This window comes from Aureococcus anophagefferens (genome assembly GCF_000186865.1).
Source record: "Aureococcus anophagefferens unplaced genomic scaffold AURANscaffold_488, whole genome shotgun sequence".
NCBI classification, from domain to species: Eukaryota; class Pelagophyceae; order Pelagomonadales; family Pelagomonadaceae; genus Aureococcus; species Aureococcus anophagefferens.
Window position 1 is genome coordinate 5,661 of NW_008705948.1, and position 1,349 is coordinate 7,009.

At 64.6% G+C, this 1,349-nt stretch overlaps 1 protein-coding gene across 1 annotated transcript; it reads right to left on the bottom strand.

Moving 5' to 3' along the window:
- Positions 1-1,349, bottom strand: AURANDRAFT_72850 (hypothetical protein; the record flags this gene model as incomplete). The annotated part of the gene is made up of 2 exons (XM_009044588.1): positions 1-150; positions 415-1,349. Coding segments are annotated over 2 exons (843 nt in total), but the record flags the coding sequence as incomplete, so codon positions are not given.

Genomic DNA, 1,349 nt, shown 5'->3' on the forward strand with positions numbered 1-1,349 from the left:
GCTTTCACGCCGTGGTCGTCCTTCTTCTTGCATCTGGAGTCGGGGTTTTTCATGACGTAGTCGCAGTCCTTGTGCGGGCTGCCAGTGCCCGCCATGTACCAGGAGCCGCTGTCCCGGCAGCTCGACGTCGGCGCAGGCGTCGCGTCGCACATGTGGCTGGGTTGAATAAAAAACCGGATTTGTGAGGCTCTTGAAGTTTTTGAGTTAGTGGCTCTGCGCGCAAGACGGCGGTGCCGGCTTTCAGATGCAACAAGAATTTTGCAAATCGGTCACGGTGGCCATGGCGCCGCGGCCGAGATCATAGTAGAGCTTGCCAAAGGTGCCCATCACCACTGCCAAAGCCCTCTTTACCATCGATTTTCTCGAATCCGATCCGCGCCATTCGATCCGGGATCTTAAACAACCCAGCCACACATGTCGCACGCGGCCGGGCAGGCCACCGACGCGAGGACGCCGTCGTCGTTGTCCTTGGCGCAGCGCGTGTCCGGGTTCTTGGCGACGTGGTCGCAGTCCTTGGACGGGTGGTTGCGGTACCAGGTCGTCGAGTCCTGGCAGTCCGGGTCGTCGCCGTGGTCGTGGCCGTCGTCCTCGTCCTCGTCCTCGTCCTCGTCCTCGACGAGGTCGCACGTGTCGCAGCTCACGGGGCACGCGTGCTTCGCCTTGACGTCGTGGTCGTCCTTCTTCTTGCAGCGGCTGTCCATGTTCTTCATGACGTAGTCGCAGTCCTTGTGCGGGCTGCCCGCCATGTACCAGGAGCCGCTGTCCTGGCAGCTCCCCGTCGGCGCGGGCGTCTCGTCGCACGTGCCGCACGCTTTCGGGCAGGCCACCGACGCGAAGACGCCGTCGTCGTTGTCCTTGGCGCAGCGCGTGTCCGGGCTCTTGGCGACGTGGTCGCAGTCCTTGGACGGGTGGTTGCGGTACCAGGTCGTCGAGTCCTGGCAGTCCGGGTCGTCGTCCTCGTCCTCGTCCTCGTCCTCGAGGAGGTCGCACGTGTCGCAGCTCGCGTGGCACGCGTGCTTCGCCTTGACGTCGTGGTCGTCCTTCTTCTTGCATCTGGAGTCGGGGTTTTTCATGACGTAGTCGCAGTCCTTGTGCGGGCTGCCCGCCATGTGCCAGGAGCCGCTGTCCTGGCACCACGACGTCGGCGCGGGCGTCGCGTCGCACGTGCCGCAGGAGACGGGGCAGGCGTCCCAGCCCTCGACGCCGTCGCCGTTCGTCTTGTCGCAGCGGCCGTCCGGGTTCTTGGCGACGAGCGCGCAGTCCTTCGAGGGGTTGTCGTTGATGAACCACGACGTCGAATCCTCGCAGTCGTCGTCGATGCCGCACCAGCCGGCGTCGAAGTCGGCGAG